Raw genomic sequence first — 23,826 nt, 5'->3', positions numbered from 1 at the left:
TTCGTACTCTGTCTATCTGTTGTTTGTGGACTTAGCCCCGCGCTCTATCATCATGTACTTGTGTTTCAGTTTCTTGTTGCTCCAGCGATTAGATATAAAATAGGTTATTTTCCTGTTGCTTTATGTTTTCAACATGCTTCACATGATTAGCTAAGTAGTTATTGCTTTCATACAAATGATTCAAACATGTTATTAACTCTTGTCTTTTCCTTTTGTCTTTTTCTTTTGCAGGTTGCAGTCGTAAAAGTTAAAAACACTGACAAGGTATTCGCTATGAAGATTCTAAACAAGTGGGAGATGCTGAAGCGAGCGGAGGTGAGCATCACTTTGTGTACTTGGGCCTTTGCAGCGGTGGAAGGGAAATCTATTAAACAATTACAAAGATAGACTTCAAAATCTGTCCACTGTCAATAGAAACCACAGAACAGTTTATTTAAATTCATATCAGGCCTTTATTGATCAGTGCTTGCAGAACATGTTTCTGCTCGAGCTGCACAAGCTGCAGGTTTTTGTTTTTCATTGACCTCTTCCTGACAGTCTGACATTCCTGTCGCTCCCCTGGGTCTTCAGTCTTCATGCCTCATACGTCATAGGCCAAAACTAGTCCCTGCTGCATTCGCAAATGCCTGGACATGGGAAACAGTGTAGTGCAGCAGATGTGCAGACAGTGCACACGGAGCATATCACTGTGACTGTAGACGGAGACACGAACCTTTTGACTCAGCAGTCAAGGCGGCAGGTAGATGAAAAATTCACAAGTCAAGCATATTTTTACTCGCCAAAATAATAAACTGTGTTTGGGTTTCACATGTACGTTTGTTTTAGACGATTTACTTGAGATAATTACGGATTATTTTCCTCTGGATCTGATCAAAGATTTGATTCACGGATTGGATCATTTCATCTGATCAGGGAATTAAAAAATGGTTAAAAAAAAAAAAAGGAATTGCTCGCCTTATTTCTTTTAAAGGTGGCAGTGCCCAGGCCACCCTATGCACACTCAGTTTATCAACATTACAAACACTAAACAGAAATCCATCTGTGATCAATGAAATGTACTTTACTCTTAAAAATAGAAAAGTGTTTCCTTTTTTCTTCGAGCATGAACGAGAAACTATCGTCGTCTGCAAACCAGTTCCGTGCACACATGACACCAGGGTCATTATGTTGAGGATCAGGATCAGAAAACAACTTATGATGTTATGATGTTGTTTTTGTCCAAGAAGCTGATCAGTTAGATGTTGTTGTTTTTCTTTAAAAAGGCAGCCGTATTTGTAGTCCATGACATTGTAGCCTGAGGAATATTACGTTCATAGCTAGTTGAGGCAGTCGGACTGACAGATCAGGAAGAGTTCTCGGTGTGTTTAGAACAACACATATTTTTCTTTGTGATCATGTCTTGTTCTTTTTATTGTTATTTTTGAAAAAGTACAACCCAATACTCAAAGTAGTCTGGCTTTCCTCACTAGGTTATGGGTCTTTGTTCTATACATATGCTGACAAGCGCATAAATCTGCCCATAGCTCACACAAAGGCCAGTAACACATATATACTGTGAATATATACTGCATATTGGGAAAGACCAGCAACTTGGTCGCGTCCTTTGACATCATTGCAATTGGCTTTTACTGATGACGTATCCGGCTCTGGAAGGGTTGTCCCATGTCATAGGGGAAGGATTTTACCTCTAGCCCTTGCAGCCCTGTTCAAAGGGGTAACGTGGAACTCGAAAACGAGGGGTAGGGGTAAGGGGTGAAAGGGGACTGAGCCTTGTTAATACCCCTTAGATGTTAAACTGTAAATGGCCAAGCAGTCAGGTGTCATCTGTGAAAACTCACATTCTCCCTTCAGTTTCATTCAAAGAAGAACTTTCCTGTTTATGTTATCTTTGAGAAATCCGGTAACTGCAGAAAGCTAACATCAGCCAGGTTATTAATGGTTATGAATGAATGTGAATGTACACAGAGGATCAATACTAAGCTAAATAAACAACAAGCCACCTCATGCTCTTGAGTCCTTGGGTCAGAGCACTGACTGTATTCCATTCAACATTTGAATCAGAAGGTGTTTACTTTAAGCGTGACTTTCATGGTGTCTCTCTTCAGACGGCGTGTTTTCGTGAGGAGCGCGATGTGTTGGTAAACGGGGACTGCCAGTGGATCACCACCTTGCACTACGCCTTCCAAGACGACAATAATCTGGTAACCCGGCCTTCTCTTTCCTTTTCTCCTTTAAAATGTGTATATTCATGATCAAGCTGTTGTTGTTTTTTTTACACTGACACCCTTCAGTGTATTCCATGAAATTCTCCTTCCAGTTTTTTTAATGTTGACCTATCACAAGCAACTTTTAACCTTTCCTGATTGACTTTGGAGTATTGCCCCCCACCCCCCCCACCATAATACCTGCTTTCAACACATTCAAACGTTGGTACTTTCCAAAGAAACAACCACAGTGGTCTACTGTGTAGCTCCACCTGCCTTTCTCACCCTTTACTGGCGAGTTCATTTATAGAAAACAGCACTGGCTCTGCATGATGGCTGGTGACCTGCCAGGCGCTGAACAGCACATTCACTTCTTACCACAAAGTACAATATGACTTAGAATTGAAGGAAACTGGGCAACAGCAGTTAACACCGCCAGAAAACATTTATGTAAAAACCAAAAGAATGACTTTAGAGCTCGCTGACTGGGTCGTCGGCCAAGCTCTTCTCAGCTTTCATTGGCTGCTGGAGGCAATCGTACTCTTTCCATGCTGACAGTCTGTCCTCTCTGTGTGACCCTGAGTTCAAATGCCAGGACTGCTTGTCATTCCATTTCCCACATTCTCACAACAAATGCTTCACGCTGGACACTCCCCAAGCTTTAAAAATATACATCGCTGCCTGACCAGACATCTATTTTTAGTAAAAAGCCTCAAAAGTCAAAAGCCTCAGTGCCCCTCTGAAGTAATGATACTTTGTGGAAAACAAAAATGGAGAGAAGAGTGAGGTGGTGGGAGGAAGGAGTGCTCCATATTTGTGACGTCTGTGTGATTGTATTTGAGTGTTTTCTACATAAATCATCTCACTGGTTCGCACTACATGTCTTGTTGTTTAAATTAAGTTATTTCAGTCTTCACCATTGTTTCTCCTTTTTTGAGTCTTGTCATTGATGTTAACTCTCATCCTCTTCCTCTCTGCCTGCCTCTTCTTCTTTTCTAGTACCTGGTCATGGACTACTATGTGGGTGGAGATCTGCTCACTCTGCTAAGTAAGTTTGAAGACCGTCTGCCTGAAGAGATGGCTAAGTTCTACCTGGCTGAGATGGTGCTGGCCATCGACTCCGTTCACCAACTACACTACGTCCACAGGTGAGGAGCAGGCAGAATGTTGATGTCTGTAATTATTTATTTTTTTAAACACTAGACTGAGCAACAAATCCTGATGATGGATGTTCAGCATATTCACATTTTCCTGCTGTGTGGGCAGTTTTCCTGCTGTGGGGAGCCACTCCAGCTTAATGAAAATAAATGAAAATGTGGAGTGTGTGTGTGTGTGTGTGTGTGGATGGATGTCTTTGTCTTTGTCTAACCCTCACTGAAACTAGTCAATAGCATCGACTAATTCTAGCAAAATATTCATTTCTGTTCCTTTGTTTGTCATCATTTCACTCTGATTTGAGGTTTGATTTGTTACGAGGCTATGAGAGAGGAAGGATTCTGGTGCTTTGGAAAGCCGTGGTACTTATTAGAGACATGCCCAGATCTGTTATTTTAGTGACAATACAATAATTCATTACAGGTAAAGTAGTGCATTCAAATCATACTGTAGCTCAAGTTTTGCATTTAAAATCACAGTTAAGTTTGAGAAAAATGACGGAAATATATTTAAAGATATTTTGATCAATCCTGTTATAACCGGCCCAAACTGAATTTGTTGGATTCTGACGATAGGTGTTTTTGGACCAAAAAGTTCCGAGTTCCCTGAGAACTACACACTGTGGGGACTTGTTTTCTGTCTGCATTCGCATCACCATGGTAGGCTAAAAAGGTTCCTCTAAGAGGGATACTAGGAACTAAAATAGTTCATGGTTCCTGCGGTAGAGAATCAGTCAAAAAGGGGGAGGGTTCCAAAAGTTCCTAGAACTATGAAAAGGTTCCTGTAGTCCGAAAAACGCCTAATGTGAACTTTCTGAAATACATAAAAACCTTAAATGAAGAGGCTTTAAAGCTGCCTCAGCTCCAGCTGTTAGCCTCTCGTTAGGTTGACAGAAAGTTGGGGTGAGAAAGCATTTCCAGCATGGCGACCGCTTCCAAAGCCCCCTGCAGTAACAGATAAGGTGACGTCACTCAGGCTTCCTTCATTATATATTTACAGTCTATGATTCTCTGAACCTCAAGGAAGACTTTTCACACCTCATGGCTCTTGAAGATATTTTTTTTTCTTCTGTGACATGGATTCTAAAAAAAACATTTAGCCAACAGAGGAAGCCCTTTGGAGCAGGAAGCCAGGCCCTGCTGGACAGAAAGTTGGTACATGGGCATGTGAACACATCTACAGTGCAGCTTTCATTGGTGGCTCGTCACAGCAATTTTGAGCAAGGAGTTAGGGAAGGAAAAGAAATGGATAGGAAACAAGCGGGCTCAGAAAAAGAGTCAGATAATCCAGGGCTGCTTGGTGGGATAATGTTTTGGGTGTGTCTGTAGTCTCTCTCATACTCAACTGGGAAGTTTGACGGAAAGAGACTTACTGGGAGCAATGACAGAGAGATGTAGATATAAATGTAGACGTTAAGAAAGGGAGTGAATGAGAAGAGAGTGGGGAGCCACTAATTGCATGGTGTTATCTGGGGGCCGTGGGTGGGGGTTGGTGGTGGCAGTGGAGACGGAGAAGTGGATGGAAGGGAAAAAAGGACACGAGGGGACCTAACTGTTTCTCTTTAAGTCCCCTCATGGCAGCTTTGGGACTGTAATGAGGGGGTACGGGAGGTGTGTGGGTGGGGATGTGGTGTTGTCACTTCCCCCCACGTACCAGCCCATAACTCCTCCCTTGGTCTCTCTCACTTACACACACACACACACACACACACACACACACACTCATGGGATATTTGTAAGCATGCTGTGTAATGGGTGGAGGCAGCCACACAGGTCCCCTGAGGAGGGTGTGTTTGAGTCACGTGCATAAGGGTGTTTGTTTAAATCTTGATGATATTGTGTGTTTGTAAGTTTGGCCCTTTCCCAGGTTCCTATTCTCATGCTTAAATTAGGGAACAACACATGAATTAACCCTGTCACTTAAAGACATCTATTAACAGAAACAAACGGACCCCCTTCTCATGGCTCATTTTCTGTCACATCAAACACACATAACACCACCACACTGGGAATGTTGTGACTATGTGCAATGTTTTCTTTACCCTCTCAGGAATTCAAGTTTGTAATGGCCAGTGATGCCAGTTTCCTATTAGCACAGTCCTTTAAAATACAGCATAAGATTTAGATTTAGACTCATGTTTCTCTTTGTCTTTGTCATGCATTTAGCGTCATGTTGGGACTGTTCCTGGCTTTTTGGAGGGCTCACACATTCTCCAGTAGCATCTCAGACAAAGTTCACAAACATGGTTCCCAGCAGTGTGGTTGGGTCACTCCTAGTATTTATTAATGATTTGTAGGGCTGAAATCTCTACTTGTTGTCTGTTTCTTACTAATCATTTACATATGTAACACTCACTGTCTCCATTTCAAGCTTACTGGCAGTTGTTTGTAAAAACCTACTGCTTATTGATATGCAGCAATGCCTTATGGAAACAGTATAGAAAATATTCACAAATATATACAGTCTTAAGATAGTTATTATGAAGTTTTTTTTTTTTTTTTTGGATAGCTGACGTCATAGGTTAAAGTCTAAATTAAGGCATTTAAGCTCTCCTAATGTTTGCTTGATTCCTCTGATGTCATTGACCTTGCCACAAAGTCGGCCGATTTGAAATTAGTTGAATATTTGCAACCCTGTTGACACTGATGAAGTTGAAAAGAACACAGATGAAAGAAATGAAGAGTGGAGAGCCTTGAGGTCAACCTTCTGTCCTCTTCAGATGGATCCCATGAGAGGCAGCGTGTGCTGGAGTCACACGCAAAGGAGGTCTTTGTGTGTGTGTGTGTGTGTGTGTGTGTGTGTGTGTGTGTGTGTGTGTGTGTGTGTGTGTGTGTGTGTGTGTGTGTGTGTGTGTGTGTGTGTGTGTGTGTGTGTGTGTGTGTGTGTGTGTGTGTGTGTGTGTGTGTGTGTGTGTGTGTGTCACACTCACATACAGATACACAGTGGTCAGTGATCTGCGTGGCCTCCCAGAGGGGCCTGACAAATGTTTCAATAGGCCAACTCAGCATGGCTTTGTGCTTCCTAGCACCACATCTGTCTGCCATGGCAGAACTGGTTGAGTGGTTGTTTGTGTGTGTGTGTGTGGGGGGTGGGGTTAATAGAATGAGACTGGAGGTGGGGAAACAGAGAGGAGTTGATTTGTCATTCTCAGGGAGACATCGATCAGAACAGCACACACTATCCTGAAATAAGATGTTGCGTGTTACAAACCCTTTTCAGACGGCTTTTTTCCCCTCACTAAAGTGCTGTATGTAAGCTCAGCGGTCATCACGCCTTCGTACATTCATATTGATTCTGGGACAGCGTAATATTGGTGTCCCAGTCTGTGAATTCACATTGCGTTTCGGCGTTGCAGAATTGGGAGCACAGCAGGAGCGTCACATACACACACACAGTCAGACATGCACACACACAGCGCAGCGCTCCCCCACTGGCTTCATTATAACCGTCTTGACTGTTACAGAGAAGAGTGTACAGAGGATGGATCCCTTCGTCCCCCCATTACGCCTTCTCTACATTCAGATCGAAGGCGAAACGTCACAGTGTGTAAATATCGCAGTCTGGATAGGGCTTATGTGACAGTAAACATCTGTATATGTGATCTTACTGTTGAAGAGCACTCTGTATTGTTTGTATTTGTGTGTGAGGGCATTGATGTGTGTTTCTTTTTGATTGCAGCCTTTGTGAGTTTTATTATTGATCAGGGCCATGTGGCTCCTCACAGCTCAGTGATCTAAGAGTGAACAGGGCTTTCTCTCTGTCTTGCACACACACACACACACACACACACACACACACACACACGCACACAAAACACATATCCAACATTAATTTGTCAAAGAGCTTTCGGTCATGTGTCGACCTTTTGTTTATTCAGTTTTTTGGATGGTAGAGGTATTCTCCAGTTTGATTGAAATGAAGTTTCAACTGTGAGTCTGTGATGATGAGATGATGTTTGTGTGTATTTGTGTGAGTGTCAAGTGATGCCAGAAGTCACACAGGCAGCAGTTCTTTAAACCATTAGTTACTAAACGCTTGGCTAGAGCCATGTTCTGTCTGTGCAGTCTCCAGAGTTGCTGCAGGCTGCATTGTGAGTGAGTGAGTGAGTGTGTGTGTGTGTGTGTGTGTGTGTGTGTGTGTGTGTGTGTGTATTGTGAGGTGGTGTCCAGATGGCCCTCACAGATGGATGCTGTGGTCTTAGAAGAGATTACCTCTCTTTATTCTGGTCTGTGCGCTGCTCCTTAAGACCGCAGGAGCCCTGTGACACAGTAGCCCAATTAACTATGCGAACAAGTGTAGCCCAGCACCAGCTAAGCACCACCCACTCTCCAGGTTTGTCCATATGTGTGAAGGGTTAATGTGAGTCAGCTTTTGTGCTATAAGCTTCTAGTGGTGTTAGATGTGAGGTATTAATGCAGCTACCCTTACCATCAGTGGGTTCGTCACAATAGGAAAAGGGAAAGATGATGTGAAGTGCATCAAGGAAATGCTAATGTGGATATTTGCAGTCAAAGAGAGAACAAGGAGAACTATGAGAAAGGAAGAAGTGACAGTTTCTGCTGATAAAGGAGAGCGAGGAAGAGAGGGGAGTGGGCAGACATGGCTTTAGCACTAAATGGTTTATCAGTAGCTGCACCATTTCCCCCTCTTACCCCCACTGTGCTGTTTGTCTGCCACACACATGTATTACACACACATGGACAGGCAAGGGTCAACTCATGCTGTCTGATCTTTGGCAGACCAGAAGTCTCTGGGGCAGATTAAGGCCTTGCAGCAATTGAATCACCTGTGTGTATACACTTACACACACACACACACACACACACATACACACACACACACACACACAGATCCACATACTCTCACTCTAGTTGAAGTTTCATGTTTGTCATTTAAGATATGTAAGGTTTAAACTTCACATTAAGGATTTCAGAGTTTTGAGGTTTCATGTTTCATTTCTGCTGCATGTAAACACATCACATACTTTCTTGCTTAGCTTACGTAACATAGTGTAGTCTTGTTAACTTGTCTTCTGTGTTTATTTTAGTGTCTGATACGTGCTCCTCTTCCTATTTTAAAGGATAACTTTTTGTAGGTCATTTGAACTTTGGCTTCTAGGACTTGTCCCCTTGAAGGTCCTCTGTGGAGTCTTCTTGTGAACAAATCTTCTGTTTTCATTGTATGTGTGAGGATTGGCAAACGTGTTAAATGCTTTGCCTTTCTCACGGAGCATTTGATTGAAACATTTGATTTATTGAAACAATTAAACCCTTCAGTACAGATCGTAATACCGCAACAGTGTCATAACGAAGTTCCACTGTCATTAGGCCTTTGTACTTCCACATTGCGTTTGCAGCAGCGTCATGTTGGTGTTCCAGAGTGTGGTGTCACATTGCGTTATGGCCTGCACAAGAGGCACGGCATGTTACACCATGCTGGCTGCAGCATCACACATCGCCACCATCTTCCCCCTGATTATGGTTCTGTTGCTATCCCCGATGGCGGATCAGGTGTGGAACAACTTTGCCTCACAATCCGTCTCCCATGCGCTACACGTTGCAGGCTAATCGTAACTGTATTGTAAATATCCCGCCTTGAACTGGCAATATGTAAGCACCAAGTGGTAACATCAGTGCCTACTGCCATGCATTTTTCTTCTCTGCCTTTACTTGGGTGTTGCTAAGGAACTTGGCCCACTACTGCCACCTATAGACCAGTGGAATGAGGCGACAAGAATGAGCACTTCTGAGTGTGCACATTTTCTCCTCGCTCATGCACAAGGTTGTCAAAACAGAGAGTAAGTCATATTAAAACATTGTTTTGTTCCACTGGTGGTCAAAAACTCCACAGGACACCTTCAAGCTAACCTTTAATGTTTAATGAAACACAAATAACAGCTCCTCTAGAGGTTAAAAATGTTCCAAAAGTTCTGTTACTAACACTATGATAATGCAAGCCGAAGGCAGAATATTATTTGCAGCAATCTTGCCCAAGTTCATGTCCTCATGCTCCAGTCTTCCAATATGTGTACATATTGGGTAGTTAATATTAAGGTGAAGGTTCAGATGAAACAGAACAGCATAGTATTAGAGATAAGAGCCACAACATATCCTGTCAGGTTTTTATGTTTGTATGTTAAGTTCATTTCATAGAGGTAATGGGGTATAGAAGGTGGTTTCCATTTGAAATGCATTACATAGTATTCACTTTGGAAAGTCAAGATCTTTAAAAAGACTTCTTAGTGGTCCATGATGAAAGCAGTGATTTGAAGTGTTAACTTATATTCACGTACATGTTTTAAGGCCTGACTTTTATTTGTCTACACGAGTCACATATGTGCACATATAGCTTTAATCTTTGGTTTTATAGGATGGTGATTTAGTGGTGCATGTGAAGCAGAGAATAGCTAGCCCCTCCCCTGCTCCAGCCCCAAGAGATGGGACTATTAACACTACTGGAAAATGACAGGGACTCCACATCTGGCTTTGAAGGCTTCTATAGCTGAAGACAGACACATCAAAGGGAATTTCAGAGCTACTTTATGTCTGCTTGCTCTTAAAAGAAGAACAAATCTCTCAGGCTTGGACAGTAGTCTCATGTATCCTCTGCCCAGTGAAGAAGACTTTGAGGAAAACTCAAAGTGAGAATTTCATGAGCTTTAACTGATTAGTCGTCACCTCCTGAAGTTTTGTCATCTGGCAAAAATGACTGCCTTGCCAAGCAACAGTAAAGTGTTGGCTATCGTTTATTTGAAAGCACCTTTGTACATTTCAAGTCGACCCAAATCTTTTCTAATGTCTGTTTGAGGATATCTCTAAAATTGGAAAGCTGTCATGGTTAAAAACGGCAAGACAAGTTACAAGATGCTGCCTTCAGCAAATGTAGGACGCTCTTGGAGTGTAAATTTCTTTATTGTGTTCAATTTAGAGATTGTGTTTCTGTCTAAATTCCTTTTTTAGTTTCATTATATACATCTTCCTGTTTTTACATGCATTGAAATCAGTACTTACTACTGGTTGTTGTTCAAAAGAAGGAGTGTGGAGTTGGGAGATATTGTTGGGAATTGGGTTTATTATTTTTTAGCAGAGCCATGCTTACACTCTTGCCCAGATGTAGCACCCTCACAGCTCTGTAACCTGTTACATCAAGTGTGTGAGTGTCTCTTTATGCTGACATGATTCATGTGTTATCCTCTTAACTGATATTTTTGTGTTTCCTGTTCGTCACCAATCTACAGTTACAGTGTATGTGCCATTCACACCATGTGTATTGAGCTGTGTCGTGGTTCATTGTGCTGATAAGAGGGCCTCAGTCCGGGGCCCGGCAGGGTCTGCCCTCAGGGGAAATCAGTGGAATGGTCAGACAAGGACAGTGGCTATATTTAGCTAACATGATGGGGTACAATGACATCTCTGTTTCATACCAGTCATGGCTTGAGTTCATTGGGTTGTTATAATGAAAATGAAGACTGAAAACAAAAGTTAATACATACAAGCTGAAAATCACTCATAGAGACTGGACTAGACCAGGCCTTAAGATCCAGGGCAGGGATTCCCATTAGCACTCTAGACTGCCATGTAAGACAATAGCACCAGACGGCCACCACAGACCACCTGTCAGTGACCACCTGTTTAAGAGACTGGGAGATCTCCTGCACCTCACTCCATTAAGATTACGACCTACAAATGATCATTTTCATTGCAGAAGTAGATGCATGTTTTTTTAAAGTTGCAAATACTGTCATGATGATAACCTACCGGTAAATAGTGGCTGATATCGTTGAATCCTGAGCTGGAATACAAATAGATTTAGAAACTATATGATCATGCAAAGATGTCTGCTCAACTCTTATGATCAGCTGCATACTGCTTACAGTTGCCAGTGTTTCCTAAACAAGGAAGTTCAAAATGCACACTGTAAACAGTAAATGGACTTTTAGTCTTCTGACTACTCAAAGCACTTTTACACCACAGGTCACACCAACACATTCACACACTGATGGCAGAGGCTTATATGTAAAGTGGCCATTAGTATGAACTAATCCCATTCACACATCACTGATAAAGCAGCGGGAGTAATTTGGGATTAAGTGTCTTGCCCAAGGACACATGGATATGTGGCTGAAGGAGCTGGGGATTGAACCCCCGACCTTTTGAGTTAAGAGACAAACCCATTCGTGACAACACCATTTCCATATTCCCTCTAAGAATAGTTTACTGTTTATAGTTTATGTAAAAATAAAAAAAGTGTATATTTGACCAATTTGAAGAGATTCTGTATATGGGTCGGGCTCATGATAAACATCTTTTAGTTTCAGTCCTTCTTGATATGTCATCTTTTAGGTTAATCATCAGCCATTCTGATGATCCAGCCCACACAAACATGATTATCTGCTTGTACAAATATGGCTGTTTTGGTGATTATTGATATTGTCCAGCTGGTGTTGTTGCTCGTCCAAACAGCCCGTGTAGCCATGAATCCTTCAGCTGGAATACAGCCATAGTCTGTAGCTATATTCTAAACACATCATCAGCAGTAGTAATGTTGAACAGACGCAGTTTGAGCAAGAATTCTAAGGTGGCCGCTGTGTACACATCTGTGAAAGAATGTGTTGTCAGTATCCACCCCACCCCCAGTCCGTGTCTGTTCACAAACACAAATATTGTTGGAAAAGTGAACTGGGGAGTGTAAGTCTATTGAGGACACAAGGCCTTTTTTTTGTAAGTGGGAGTGTGTTTGTGTGTTGAATATTTCCTCAAACAGAGTGCATGTTTGTGTGTTTTAAAACTGTATCCCGTAAACTCACACACACACACACACACACACACACACACACACACACACACACACACACACACACACACACACACACACACACACACACACACACACACAAGCTCAACTATTTTCAGTGTTTTTTCTTTTTTTTTGTGGTTAGTTTGGGGTTGTCACGCTCCTGATAAATGTGCAGGATATTACACTTGATTAAATTGCAAATTTATCAGAACTCTTAATCACTAGATTTACAAGCGAGTTAAGACGAGGTATGTCAAATGTCCTCAGGTTATGTTCTTTAATTTGAGGAAAGTTGACGACGAGTTGCAACATAATATATATGATCAGACTTGCGTGTCTGTTTTGACTGCTCTTTACCTATTCTTTTGTTTTCATCTTCTACAATGTGCTCAAGAAGAATTTCTCGCTCAATGTGTCTCCTCTCTCTCTTTTGTTTTTTCCATGCAACCCCCCTTCCCCATCCCTTCCTCCTTCTTCTTTCAGGGACATAAAACCCGACAACATTCTGTTGGATATGAACGGCCACATCCGCCTGGCTGATTTTGGCTCCTGTCTCAAACTTATGGAGGACGGGACGGTAAGTTTTTACCACTGTGCTGCTGACGCTTCCTCCAGTCCAAAGCAAACATACCAGAGCTTTACTGACCTCCTTGTCAACCCCCGGGGGTCTCCCAGGAGGAGTGTGGTTCAGCAGCTTGGCTGTTTTCGTATTCTATGATTCAGACAATTCTTCTTGCAAAAAAAAAAAAAAGAAGACTTTTCCCTCAGGTGTTATGTAAAAGAAAAATGTCAGGATGAGATGCATTATCAAAGAAGTGCCTGTGTTTGGTCCTCCAATGATAACAAAGTGATGTGGTTATATGACCATTTGAAGAAATAAACGTAGGACTTATTTAACACTTCTTGGAAACTTGTCTTCGACTAAAATGTCAAAGTTGAGGCTGTGAATTATAAGGAGTGTATTTCATATAGCCTTCATCAAGATCCATCACCGCTATGCATTTTTGAAGTCTAGGAGTCCTTACTTAATTTAATGACATCAAATTTACGTGTTTGGTCACAAGGAGATGTTTTTGTTTGAGGGAATTTGATCTGATCACAACATCAGTTTCTTCCATCTTCCACTGTGGAGCATTTTGGACTTAATCACGTCAGTCATTTTGGAAAAATTCATTCTTTACAGTTTAAGTGGGCGGCAGGCAGTAGCTCAGTCTGTAGGGAATTGCGTTGGGAACCAGAGGGTCGCTTGTTCCCGGTGCGGACCAAATCTTGAAATTGTACTGGTAGCTGGAGAGGTGGTAGTTCCCCTCCTGAGCATTGCAGAGGTGCCCTTGAGCAAATCAAAATCTTAAGCTCTTTAGTAAACTGATAAAGCATTCGTTGGTGTGTGATCTGTGTGTACCTGTTAGATAAAGGAATAAATAAATAAATCTGTGGTAGTTGTTAGCTTGTAGCCTCTAGCACCGCACTGTAAGTTAACATCATAGCTCCAGGTATATGCTTGGGAGCTTACAGCTTTTACATCCATTCATTCAGCTGAATGTTCTCATACGTTCTTGCACAGGCCAGGCAGAATGCTCTCAGAAATATATTTACATGATGTTAAACAGTACCAAGGTTTCAAGTGTTCCGCTTTCAAACCCTCCCTGGAGAGTTTCCCCCCTATTTGCAATGCAGACGACAAAGTTTTGATGCTTTGCTTTGGTTTGTGTCCTTGCCCTCTTTGTTCGTTTAAACTCTTCAGTTAGCTTCGCAAATAGTCGTATACAGTATACAGTATACAGTATACAGTATACAGTGTTGAAATACCTCCAAACTGCTGGGCCTTAGTTGCTAGCACCCTCTATGCTATGTTGTCTCTGCCTAGCAAAATGCTAGGCCTACCACTGCACTGATGACAGAATAGCATAGAAATAAATTGTATAGATCGGGCTCATGGGTGCATATAGTCACAATACCTGATCTAGCTATTTGAGTCGGTGTCACACTGATATTGGATACCAGGATCTGATTGGTGCATCCCTAGTGGAGGCTTGAAGGTTCCTTAAACTCTTAGTTTGGTTGTTTGCTGGACTGGGGGTACATTTCTTCTCACATAATTTTCAAGAATTCAGCATCATAACTACATTCAATAGCATGATAGATTGATAGCTTTGTTGTCCCAAATGGGAAATTAATTCTGTTATACTGGGAGCTAACTGATAACGTAACATAAGCACAACCGAACACTGAATATTAAAGTTCTGAGCTTTTTCCTTTGCTAGATTTTGTTCTTGTATGTGATTGTTTTGGATATTTTTGGATCAGTTGTTGACTGATATTGTCCTTTCTGCCTTAGGTCCAGTCCTCGGTGGCGGTGGGGACTCCAGACTACATCTCCCCAGAAATCCTCCAGGCTATGGAGGATGGCAAAGGCAAGTACGGACCTGAGTGTGACTGGTGGTCCCTGGGCGTCTGCATGTATGAAATGCTCTACGGCGAGACTCCTTTCTATGCAGAGTCCCTGGTGGAGACCTATGGGAAGATCATGAACCACAAGGTGAGCTTATGAGTTTTAAAGAGTATTTTAGGCGTCTAATCTTTTTCAAAATCTAAAAAGTGTAAGTTCTAGACAAGATTTTATTCAGTAAATGCCTACATATGTGTTGTGTACATGCTAATGTGTGTGTAACAGATAAGAAGCATACCATTTGGAAGTGTAAACATCTCAAACCACTGCTGCACACCCTGATGTTTTTTTCTTCACAGGAGCGATTTCAGTTCCCACAGCAGATAACAGATGTTTCGGAGGATGCAAAGGATCTGATTCGCCGGCTCATTTGCAGTCGTGAGCACAGATTGGGCCAGAACGGCATTGAAGACTTCAAGCACCACCCATTTTTCACTGGTACAGGAATAGATGTGACAAAGTCTTCTATTGAATCAATGTGTCTTCTATTTACATGCCAAGTGATATTTATCACTTGTAGATTAGGGCTGAGATTTTTTTTTTCAGCCAATAAATCTTCTGGTATTTCTTTGTAGCTATTCTGTGTTTTTCTCATTTCAGTCAGTCAGGGTTTTTTTTTTTTTGGTCTCACAAGTGTACAATCTCACTAACTATTGTACTCATTCAATACATTTAAAAAATAAATAAATCAGTAACTATATAAATTAAAACAAACAGAATAAGAAATACTTAATATAGAACTCATCAAGTACACAAATAACAAATTAAAGAAGATAAACCTCGTAGTTTAAGTATTTGTCTCTGTTGTTTTCAGGCATTGATTGGGAAAACGTTCTTACCTGTGAAGCGCCCTACATCCCAGAAGTCAGCAGTCCTACAGATACCTCTAACTTTGACGTGGATGATGACTGCCTAAAGAACTCTGTAAGTTGCTTGTCTTGACATGCACTCTACTCTCACACTGTGGTTCTCCTCTGAGTACATTTCTATTTCTGATAATTGCATGTAGTGGATGTGAACATCTTGCTAATTTTGTCAATTTTTCTTAATTCTTCAGGAGACTATGCCCCCTCCCTCTCACACTGCTTTCTCTGGTCACCACTTACCCTTTGTGGGTTTCACCTACACAAGTAAATGGTAAGTGCTTCACTGGGACACAGACATGTGGACAAATGATATAAAGATTGACTCTATCTAGACTTGAGGCTCGCTCTATTTATTTTACAATGTCTCCCTTCAGATTTCTTATTAAGTATTGAGGACACAGTTTCCTCAAGTGATTTCTTCCAGGTGGAGAAATGAAGGAGACTTATCTTTCCTCAACTTTCTAAAACTAAGAGATTTATAATAAGTCTGACACCTTGTCACTGTCTGGCTTTCTGTGTAATTAGTCATTTAAAACAGACAGAGTTTCCAGACAAGCCTTCTTCCCCTCTTAGCATTGTTATCTCTCCATCTGAAGAAGCTCAGCGTATTAAAGGAGCTTTCCTGCCTAATAAGGTGATGTTCGAGGACATTATGTAGATCCTCACACTGTACACTGTTTTGAGAAAGCAACAAAGCCGACACTTACTTTCTTATCTCTTCAGGGCTCAGTGATAATGACTTTTTCGTTTTTTCCCACCACTGTAACCCCCTCCTCCCCCCTTTATGTTGTCGTCATTCCTTCTCCATACTCCCTCTCCACCCTTCTTTCAACGCTCAACATATTCTCATCTTTGATCTCATCTCAATCATCCACTCCTCTTGCCTGTTTCTCTCCCCCCCCCGCTTCTGTCTTTTCCTTTTTTTCTCCTTTTCTTTTCTTTTCTTTTCTTTTCTTTCAATCTTTCCACTTTTTATCCATTTTCCTCACCGATTCTGTCTAAAACTGTTCTCACCCTTCACTACCTAATTTTCCCCACATCATACTTCCCCACAGCACCCTATCTGACAGGGGTTGCCTGCGACAGCTGGTGGTGAGGCCGGGTAAGTCTGGTCAGGACCAGCTGGACCTGGATGTGCAGCGCAGCCTGGAGGACAGCCTGGCCACCGAGGCCTACGAGAGGAGGATCCGGCGACTTGAGCAAGAGAAACTAGAGCTGAGCCGCAAGCTGCAAGGTACAGCTGATGACAGAATCTGTCTCCTGACATGTACGTTTTAATTCAAAGTAAAAGCAAATGCAAATAAATGACTTGCACCTGATCCTCCTCAGAGTCCACTCAGACTGTGCAGGCCTTACAGCACCCATCAGGCGAGGGCCCTCCCAGTGTTAACAAAGAGGGGGAGATCAGGAGTCTGAAGAGCGAGATCGACATCCTCAAGAAACAGATAGCTGGTGAGAGTTTTTAAAAGTTACATTCAGTTCACCTCTGTCTCCCTGCAAAGCTTTTTTGTTTTCTGAAACCAGCCACACTTTAATGTCAAGCTAATAAAGAAACAACGTTTTATTGAGTCTTAAACCTTTTCTGTAATGTGTGTGTGTGTGTGTTTTTAGACTCGGGCCAACTGGAGAAACAGCTGGAGGACGTGTCTTCGGCCCGCAGGGACCTGGAGGACTCCTCTAAACACGTCAAAACTCTGGAGAAGCAGATGAAGAGCCTTACACAGGAGAGGGATGACCTGCACAAGGTAGAACCTCTAACATATTGCTATTCTTATTCTCATGTGTGTGAGTGTGTGTGTGAGTGTGTGTGAGTGTGTGTGAGTGTGTGTTTGTGTGTGTTTGTGTGTGTCTATATAGATCTAGACCCCCAGTTTCACAGAGTTATGTCTGTAATTTGAACTATTGTAACATGAACGTCTGACCTGGGGTTTATGAACGAACAAGCAATAATTAAGAAATGCCATGAGGATATCTGTTGAAATAGTTAAAAACCATCAGTCAAGGTAGTTAAAGAGACAAATCCTTTAGCCTTTGCTCATACTGAGCACTAAAGCCTGTATTGTAGCTGTGCCTATAAACTCACAGATATCAATGTTCAAATAACACAAACCTGCAGCCAGATTACTCCACTTTGATCTCTGTGTCTGAGGAGCTAGCAATGCCTTTATTGATGTCAGTGTCCCTTCCCTAAATGTTAATCTCCCTTTGTGTTCAGGATGTCGTGGAGGCCAGTGAGAAGCTGAAGTCTCAATCGAAGGAGCTAAAGGAAGCTCACAGCCAGAGAAAACTGGCCATGCAGGAGTTCTCTGAACTCAACGAGAGACTCACAGACCTCAGGTAGGATCGCTGCTCTACGGCTAAGCCTTCCTGATAATGTGGCTCAGTTACAACTGAGTGAAATACATACATTGATCTATTATGCTTCTTATTTCATGAACTGTAACAATAGGTGTTATATGCTGTTCTTGTTCATATGTGTTACTAACCTGTAACATTCACAACATGTTGTGACTCAACTTTTTTTGTTTTGCCAGGTCAGCGAAGCAGCGCCTGGCTCGCCAGTTGCGCGATAAGGAGGAGGAGATGGAGAGCTTAAGTCAGAAGGTGGAGGCTCTCCGCCTTGAGGTGCGAAAGGCTGAGAGGGCCAAGAAGGAGGTAGAGTAGTCTCCCTGTGGTTGCTAGCACTCCCTGTTGTCTCCATTTACTGGTCGGTGCACAATTCACACTTCTATTAGTGCCTGTGTATGGTTCTAGTACCACCTACCTAGAATACTTCACAGATTTACACAAGTTTTTAGACGGTAGATTAGATAATGTGGCTGTAACAGAGTGTGTCATTTAGTTTCCCTCCTCTTTTGTATTTGTGCAGTTATGTGTGATTTGAATGTTTTACCTTTGCTTGGTTTTGAATATGTTTTTGTGGTTTTTAAGATATGATGTATGATGAAATAACTGTATTCTGTTCAGATGGAGGCGCAGGCGGAGGAGCAGTCAGCAGAAGCTCAGAAAGAGAGGAAACTGAGAGAGCGTAATGAACAGTATAGCCGACAGCTGGAGGAGGAGTTGGAAGGGCTTAAGGTACACACAGCTGAACAATAACCCGTCTGTCTACAGCATGTCTGCACGGATTACAAAGATCGAACCCATACCACCTTCACATTTGTCCACTTTCTCCTCACCTAGTTGAAGCAGGCTGGCTCCTCTACCATCCCGGCCTCAGCCGACCAGACCCAGGAGATGGGACGCCTGCGGGGAGACCTGGAGAAGAAAACTCTTCTGTACGAGGAGGAGTTAGCACGCAGAGAGGCGCAGCATAGCACAGAGCTGAAGGCCCTGCGCAAAGAGCTGCGTGACGCTGAGAGCCAACACCTGACCCTGCAGAAAGAGATCCTGATGCTCAAAGACAAGCTGGACAAGACTCGCCGTGAGAGGTATCGTATTTAGTCATCTCTGATTCTTTTTCATCATCTTCTTACCTCTGTGGTTTTGTTGCAGTACAGTGCCGTTAGTGATATTACTAAACTTCGTATGCTTAGTGTAATGGAAGTCTCAATATCATGTGTTTTCTTTGTTGTTCTTCCAGTGATGTTTGCATGAGGTAATTAACATTACATTAAATATGACTCCATGTCAGGTATAAATGTAGTAACTGTGAAGTGCTGTTTCTCTTGAATAGCTGAACTAGTCATCACTTGAATGTAGTACGATTAGAATTAAATAGTTGTGTTGCCCCTTAGCCATAGTGAGCTCCTTCTTTAGTATTTCTATCCCTCCAGTTTCACCCTCATCTCACAGGAGGTGAATCAATATTAAGAGATTCATCCAGAAAGCTGAAATCTACCATTTCAGTGAGCTCCTTGGCTCATTGTTATGAACTGATAGCAGATATATCTGATCTAATTTCCATTTAAATTGTAAATAATTCTCACGTGCTGTCAAATTGAAAAGTAAAAACTCATGTGGGTAGTCACTGGGTAGTATGTGAACATGTTTGTTTTTATACTCGTCTTCAGTTTATCTCAGTTTAAACAACATGAAAACTTGTTAAACTCACATACTAAGAGTTACAACCTGATTTAGATAAACGTACAACCTCAAAGTGAGGTAGAAAAAGTTGAATATGAGCAAAAATGTTCCTTTAAACTGCCAAATCCAATATTTACTGTCATTAGATGAGACAAGGTAACTATTATTTCTGCTGCAGACCCCTCTGGTAAGAAGCCAGGGGCACCTGATACTTTGTCAACCAATGGTTGAATCATTTTTTAATAAAATCTTTGTTTGTTTTTTAGTAGAAGGCTTCAAAATTTAAACAATGTTTTTGTACGCCTTAGCCTAACCTTCCTGCTCGGTGTTACTGACGTGCTATTCTCACTACTTTCTGATTCATTTATAAACACTCGGCTGTATCAGATTCGTTCTGCATTAATGTGTTTGGGCTTCATGATGTGTACCCAGTGTTAGTATCAAGCCTTTGATATGATTTAAGGAAATGTGTGGAGCCTACACACCAACACGGGTAGGAGGATAGATGAGGCATTCTGAGGGAGGTTGGCAGCAAGTTTTTAAAACATTTTATTATATTTTTTGTAAACTTGTGTTGTTATTTAACCACCGCATAAGAAAACCTGCCATGCTTATTTAACATTCAATAACAGTTCAAAGATTAGTGTTCAAGTTTAACAAAAACCCAGATCTCTTTTTGAAAGATTGAGTTTGTATTCAGGTTGAAATCACAAAGTCAAGAGTGAAGAGAGGATTAGCAGCTGCCAATTGAATGTACGTTTATTTAGTGTCACGAGTGCAATGATGTAATAATGTGTGTGTGTGTGTGTGTGTGTGTTTCTCCAGCCAAAGCGAAAGGGAAGAGTTTGAGAGCGAGTACAAGGAGAAGTATGAGAGGGAGAGAGTCCTGCTCATTGAAGAAAATAAGAAGATGTCCAGTGAGCTGGATAAGGTAAAGTATATTTTCACAGAAACACAACAAACACTTAATAATCACCCTGATAAACAAGAAGCCGTCACAGCCTGTAAGTCATCTGTTTGACTCCCTTACGTGTAGAAACTCACACATTAACAAACATCTATCCCCTAACCCCAGGTAACCCCACTTGACCAGGCTGAACTCTGTCATCACATTCTTTTCTCCACCCCCTCTCTCGCAGCTCTTCCAAAGAAATCACTGTTCAATGTCCCCCATTAAAAACACCCTGTAGCCTCCTACACAGTTCGATGGAATGAGTCTCTGGATTACGCTTTATTGACTTTGGAAATAGCTCTTGGAAGTTCAGAAAGACCCTAAATTTAAACAAGGTTTTAGAAGTGGGAGGCATTTTGACAAATGCAATTTAAAGTCAGAGAGTTGTTTCAAAGTCTGCGACTGATAAAGAAAGAAAACATATCTTGATTAAATGAAAAGAGAGTGGATGTGTTTGCCACTGGAATGATAGCACGTGTCACTATGGTTACTAAATGTGTTTTTGTGTTATTTTTAAGAACTGAAAAATGATATTTGTTTTAAAGCTAAAGGCTTCATGGCCGATACAATGTGGCTGCATGCTTAGTCTTTGCACCAAGCAGTTTTTCAACACATTTAGAGATTGTGAAAATATTATTGTTCTACTGACTCATCTTTCAGTGGAGCCGCGGACTTTCAACACTGTTTGCTTACTAGTAAAATAAAGCCACTTCGTCTTCAGTTATAAAGTCTTTCAGTGTGTGAGTGTGTGTGTTTCAAGGAGAGCAGAGTAGACAAACCTCTGACGTTTCATTTGTAGTGATAAGACGCTCAAACTGTTCTGCTTACAGTTCACACAGAGACATTGTTTTTCACAATAGATCGTCTTTTTCTGCTCCTTCTTTCTCAGCTCAGATTCTCCTGAAAAACTTGACTCTTATAACTTGATTCACTTATAAATTCATATTTCACTTTTCCTTTCAAGGACAGAATATGTTATTATATTTAAACAATAATAAAACAATTTTCAATGTCTGGCATGAATCAGGCTGATTTAAAAATCCACTCAAAGGAAAGTTGCGTTCCATTTAGAGGTCGTTTTTGTGCTTTGACGTAAATGATCACAAATTAGCATTACTTGCTGAAGAGTGGAGAAACATAAATTCACAGTGCCGTCCACAGACTGGAACGTCTGATATACTACAACACCTTCTTCTCATTACATTTAATCTCTCTTCTGTAAATGGGGAGCAAACAAAGTGGCTAGGAGCTAGCTGTACAAAAGTCTCTCTACTGAGATCTCATATCGTCACCTTCATGTACTGTGGCTGTGAAGTGAACTTCAGTAACTAACAGAGTTAAAAGTCTCAGCGTGTGAAGCTGGTTCTCCGACTCTAAGCAGCCGCTTTGTGCTCTCTGCATGTTAGCTTTGCAGCAGCAACTGTACACAAAGTGTGTTGATGTAGCTTACTAAAGGGATAGCCTTAATTAAAGAATGTGAAATAGTAAGCAGCAGTCAAATGTATTCAGTGGATACCTTTAAGAGTAAGAGTTCTGAACACAAATACAGATAGACATGGAGACTGAGGAAGCTGTGGGAGTGTTTCTCAATGTTCTAGCACAGCCGCCCCGGCCCACTTTGAAATACAAAATCACCCCTGGCCTGTTTTAAAATAAAAGTTTCAGCTATCATTCTCAGTGAGGGTAAATTATTGGACGTACAAGAAAGTTTACTAAACCAATAGTAAAATATTATACGCTATCATAGCCATGAATAGTCATGACAGGCATTACTAAACACTTAAAGGGTTGGGATATTTATTTTTATGGTCTTTGTGGAGGTCCTTTCGTGGTCCACCTGCAGTACCCACACAGCCCACTAGGGGGCTGCAGCCCACACTTTGGGAAGAACTGTCCTAGCAAATACTCAACTTCAACAGAGTACACATGCAATTGAATATTAGGAAAACATATATAATCAGATTCTAATTTCAAGTCAAACAAGTGTTTTTATATGTTAGAATGACGAGTGTGTAATTCAAGAAGAACAAACTCGAGAGAAACGAACATGAAGCAGGACATGGTTTATTGTGTGAGAGGAGTTTTTATTCTGCTAAATAAAAGTCAGTAGATATCAAACTATTACACAGTAAACAATGTGTTTATGAAGAGTTGTGCTGTCTATGTTCTCAGCATCGATCACAGTCTGTTGTAACTCGTGAATTTTAGTCTTATATGGAGTGATTTCATCACATTAAAGTCGTAAAGTAGACTTCTTTCCCAAGAGGCACAGTACTTGCCCTAAGAGGCAATATTTATTTCATCAAATGTTTGTGTTCATTCCAGTGGGCTGAAGCCCTTCTCCACAACACTGCCTTTATTTTATGACCTCCACTGTCCTCACAGATACTCCAAACATTCGCTGGCGACCTGCTCCAGGAATGGAAAGCAATTGAAAAACAATGTAAAATGACTCTCAGCTCGCACATTACATCACAGCGTTGACAGGAAGACACCAAAAATGAGTCCACAGTGTGAAGTCTTAAAGCAAACAGTAGGGCAGTTTTAGACTTGTAATGATGTCACCATGGTTACGTGTGTACACACCTCTCATATTAAAGGATTATGGATGTGATATTTTAAGATTGATCACCTTCCTTGCCCCAGGTTGGATGTCTGTGTGAGTGGACACACCTTCTGAGCAGCGCTGTGCTAACATCCAACCGTAGTGCAATGATTCCTTTGAACATTTTGAACCAGTAAGACTTCAGATTGAGGATGCTCGGGGTGCCGGTAGCCTAGTGGTTAGTGTGTGCACCTCAGGTTTGAATCTAACCTATGGCTCCTTTCCTGCATGTCATTCCCCACTCTCTCTCCCCGATTTCTGACTCTATCCACTGTCCTATCTCCAAATAAAGGCATGAAGATTGAGTGCCTTGGCTTGTAGTTTCACAACGATTCTGCCTGTTAGAGTCATTACACAGTAATTCAGGTTTTAATGTCCTGGTGTTAATTTACACCTTAACTCATTTGCCAGCTGTCTTGTTTCTCACTGACTGACAGCTTTACATCTCTTTGCTTTCTTTTATGATGTTCAATAAGGTCTGTGCTTTTCCCCCCAGCTGACCAGCATGTTCGAGAAGGTGAGCGGCTCCAACAGGCAGCTGGAGGACGAGATGAGGGAGCTGGCTGACAAAAAGGAGAGTGTAGCTCACTGGGAGGCCCAAATCACAGAAATCATTCAATGGTGAGCCCCTCACAAATTAACTTCACACACGCATATGCAGGCAGTCAATTTCCTCAATCACACTCTCTATTCCTGCTGGTAGCGTATCGTGTTCCTTTTATTCAGTATGAACACAACATTTCTCACATTCCTCTGAAGATCTTAGAGCTACT

General features: G+C 41.7%; 1 protein-coding gene across 7 annotated transcripts in view; it reads left to right on the top strand.

Moving 5' to 3' along the window:
- Positions 1 to 23,826, top strand: part of cdc42bpab (CDC42 binding protein kinase alpha (DMPK-like) b) — a 75,111-nt gene that overhangs the window by 33,417 nt on the left and 17,868 nt on the right. For all 7 annotated transcript variants that reach the window (XM_065963885.1, XM_020631491.3, XM_020631488.3 and 4 more), the window contains exons 3-19: positions 232 to 315; positions 2,106 to 2,201; positions 3,204 to 3,352; positions 12,639 to 12,732; positions 14,494 to 14,694; positions 14,904 to 15,042; positions 15,419 to 15,528; positions 15,662 to 15,741; positions 16,526 to 16,704; positions 16,800 to 16,922; positions 17,082 to 17,215; positions 17,686 to 17,807; positions 18,005 to 18,125; positions 18,438 to 18,548; positions 18,654 to 18,901; positions 20,322 to 20,427; positions 23,550 to 23,674. In XM_065963885.1, the coding sequence (XP_065819957.1) occupies positions 232 to 315; positions 2,106 to 2,201; positions 3,204 to 3,352; positions 12,639 to 12,732; positions 14,494 to 14,694; positions 14,904 to 15,042; positions 15,419 to 15,528; positions 15,662 to 15,741; positions 16,526 to 16,704; positions 16,800 to 16,922; positions 17,082 to 17,215; positions 17,686 to 17,807; positions 18,005 to 18,125; positions 18,438 to 18,548; positions 18,654 to 18,901; positions 20,322 to 20,427; positions 23,550 to 23,674 (2,222 nt within the window). The remainder of the gene's footprint in view (positions 1 to 231; positions 316 to 2,105; positions 2,202 to 3,203; positions 3,353 to 12,638; positions 12,733 to 14,493; positions 14,695 to 14,903; positions 15,043 to 15,418; positions 15,529 to 15,661; positions 15,742 to 16,525; positions 16,705 to 16,799; positions 16,923 to 17,081; positions 17,216 to 17,685; positions 17,808 to 18,004; positions 18,126 to 18,437; positions 18,549 to 18,653; positions 18,902 to 20,321; positions 20,428 to 23,549; positions 23,675 to 23,826) is intronic.

The sequence above is a fragment of the Labrus bergylta genome, chromosome 15, assembly GCF_963930695.1.
Source record: "Labrus bergylta chromosome 15, fLabBer1.1, whole genome shotgun sequence".
Lineage (NCBI taxonomy): Eukaryota > Metazoa > Chordata > Actinopteri > Labriformes > Labridae > Labrus > Labrus bergylta.
This window is presented reverse-complemented; position numbering and strand designations above follow the sequence as displayed.